This window comes from Hippoglossus stenolepis, chromosome 10, assembly GCF_022539355.2.
Source record: "Hippoglossus stenolepis isolate QCI-W04-F060 chromosome 10, HSTE1.2, whole genome shotgun sequence".
Taxonomy (NCBI): domain Eukaryota; kingdom Metazoa; phylum Chordata; class Actinopteri; order Pleuronectiformes; family Pleuronectidae; genus Hippoglossus; species Hippoglossus stenolepis.
This window is the reverse complement of record NC_061492.1, coordinates 10,813,398-10,816,336: the sequence shown is the minus strand read 5'-3', so window position 1 is coordinate 10,816,336 and position 2,939 is coordinate 10,813,398. Positions and strand designations below refer to the sequence as shown.

Sequence of the window (2,939 nt, the reverse complement as noted above, 5' to 3'; positions counted from 1 at the left end):
TCTCACACACATGAAGCACAATGGTAGACAACTTTCCCCCCCCCTGATCACACCTCCATCACGAGAAGATTGTTTTAAAAGTACAAAATTTAACAGGGTGCTTGTTTGAAAAAAACTCCTACCCGTCGCTGTCCAAACGACGCACTGCTGTGGCGCACCCTGGGCTTTTGGCTGTGACTCAAAGCTGTGGAGTTGACAGAAGGTAATCCCCACCATGTGAGGCCTCGGCCCCAGTTTGGAGGCGGGGTGTGATTCATTCAAATCTGCCGGTGCTATAAAAAGAAGGGAAGTTGCAAGTAACCCAACTTAAACCCACAAGATCGTGCGCAGCGCAAGACCACTCGGGTTGTCACTGTGCTGATAATGAATACTATCAAAGCTATTAAAAATGCCATAGTCTGCCTGGTGCTGCTGCCCCGGTTCCTGGTGGCAGCGGTCATGTTCTGGCTGCTTGACTTTATCTGCATTAGGAAAAGGGTCTTCTTCAGGATGAAGGAGCAGGAGGGCGATGCCATTGATCCTCCTGTCTGCATATCCGACTCCAATCGCCTGTTCAGCCTGGAGTCCCTCAAAGCTGTGTGGCACGGCCACAAGCTGGACTTTCTGAAGGCGGCGCACCTCGGACACGGAGCGCCCAACACCGAAGTAGTTCAGCTGCAGGATCAGCGGCGCAGCCGGATCCTCGATTACGTGAAGGACAAGAGACCGCTCATCCTCAACTTTGGCAGCTGCACCTGACCACCGTTCATGGCGCGTCTCAAGGCTTTCCAGGGAGTTGTGCAGCAGAACGCAGACATCGCAGACTCTGTAGTTGTGTACATTGAGGAAGCGCACCCCTCCGACGGCTGGATGAGCACAGACGCGCCCTATCAGATCCCCAAGCACCGGTGTCTGGAGGACCGGCTGAACGCGGCGCAGCTGATGCGCCTGGAGGTGCCCGGCTGTCTGCTGGTCGTCGACAGCATGGAGAACTCTTCCAACGCCGCGTACGGAGCTTATTTCGACAGACTTTATATTCTACAGGAGGGAAAGATAGTTTACCAGGGCGGCAGAGGACCCGAGGGCTACCGGATCTCAGAGCTCAGAGACTGGCTGGATCAATACAGAGGGAGGCTGGAGAAATCCAGTAATCTAGTTATCCATGTGTAGATTCATCTCCATCTTTCCACAGATGCTGTGGCGAAAACAGCAAGAAACAATGCTGCAGATTTTTCAGTATTATAACTCCAGATAGATAGATTGTGTCCCTCATTAATGGTTTATTACGTGTATTTATTTTTTATATGATTGGATCAAAGTAATTTGTTCAACATTGTCGGATGTGCTAAGGTAGGCTCCTTCATTTCCTATTGGACATATGCATCCTGTTAGGATCCATTCAGGAAAAAAAGGTTTGTTTAGGCAAATTGCTTGTCTACGAACAAAAGTATTTGTGTGTCAAAAGTTCTGTTTTTATTTCTTCTCCGTGTGTAAATGCGCCTTCATTGAATCCGTCAGGAGGATGGTGAGTTTTGCGCATCACTGTGCTCCTCAGTACTGTTGTGAAGTTCGGTTTTTAAACGGGCTGAGTCCAGAGAACCGATACTGATGTTTTTCATACTGCAGATCACAGTGAGGCTGCTGCTCTCAACTGTTTTGTAAATATTGTTACGTTTTATGGATATATTTTTCATACAATAAAATGTTTTGATCTACTCCAGCTTTTTTTTATTTTATATAAAATATTCCCACTGTGCAAGTTGCATTTTTTTTTTGTATTGTTTGCGTGCAAGGGAGCTGTTGTGTTCTTTTTCTTGTTGTAATAACAGCAATGCAGTGTATAGATTTCACAGTCTCATACATGAAGCAGACAAACAGGATGAATGTGTAATTTCCTGACCAGTAAAGGACAACCGACCTCCCCTGGATTCCTCCAGAAAAATCCCCTTTTCAGATGCAGCCTCTGAAATTTGTGCATGAAGCAGAAAATATGAAATAACTTTAAAATGAGAAATCCTCACTGAACCTTAAAACATATCAAAAGTATTGGGGGAAAAACTGCAATTATAGCAATATTCTAATGCTGATTTGTGGCTAAATGAAGATATTTTTTCAAAGTGAAGTGCAACAGAAATCTTTTTTTCATCAGTATTTTCTTTTCCTCTGACACTCTTTATTCTACTCAATTTCTTTTGGAGTCTTTTTCATTCACTCAGGTTTTTCTGAAAGCAAAAATCCGGCCCGGTCTCTGCAATCAGGGTGAAGTGTGTCGTATCTAATTAGTGGTCAGCCTCTTTTTAAACTGTATAGATGGTGATTATAGGTCTTCGGTTAATGCTGCAGCGAAGAAGCCTCGCTTTGTTCTCCACAGCCCCTTCCTAAGCCTTTGACCTCCTACAATTAAGCGAGGATAATCACACTTGATCCTATTATGCTGAGTGATATATCCACCTATAAGGGTCTAAACACACAAATGTTTTCACGGCTTAGCTCTCCAAGTGTTACGAGTGGAGGCATTTAACTTTGTTCAGAATTCCCTTGGAAACTAATGCACATACTGAAATAACACTCAACTCTCAGCAGTGATTTAACGCTGACTGATCGGTCCCATGAGGCTTCATTATATCTGAAAATCATACAATCGATACTATGAGTCACAATGTGGATATAGGAGTCATGACACAGTGAAGACCCAACAGAAACCAGATATCTGACACAAACACTGACACAACCTGTGTGTGGACCGACATCTCGTCAGATGTTTTGGTTCCCCGTGCCCCCCCCACTGCCTCCACATGTGACATTATTCATGGTCGAGACTGGAGCAGTTTACCCCAGCAAGGAGGCACATTCACAAATGGGGCATAAATCAGTGTAGACAAAACACCAGAGGGTTTTAAGACTCTCAAAGGATGCTCGCTGTCGGTAAAGTTTTATTTTTTTTACCAGGAAAACGCTGG

General features: G+C 44.9%; 1 protein-coding gene across 1 annotated transcript; it reads left to right on the top strand.

Annotated features, from left to right (window-relative positions):
• Window positions 1-292: 292 nt before the first annotated feature.
• On the top strand, window positions 293-1,694 carry dio3a (iodothyronine deiodinase 3a). The gene has a single exon (XM_035168357.2). It carries the CDS (start codon window positions 364-366, stop codon window positions 1,147-1,149), a length of 786 nt encoding a protein of 261 aa, XP_035024248.1. The 5' UTR covers window positions 293-363; the 3' UTR covers window positions 1,150-1,694.
• The last annotated feature ends 1,245 nt before the right edge of the window (window positions 1,695-2,939 follow it).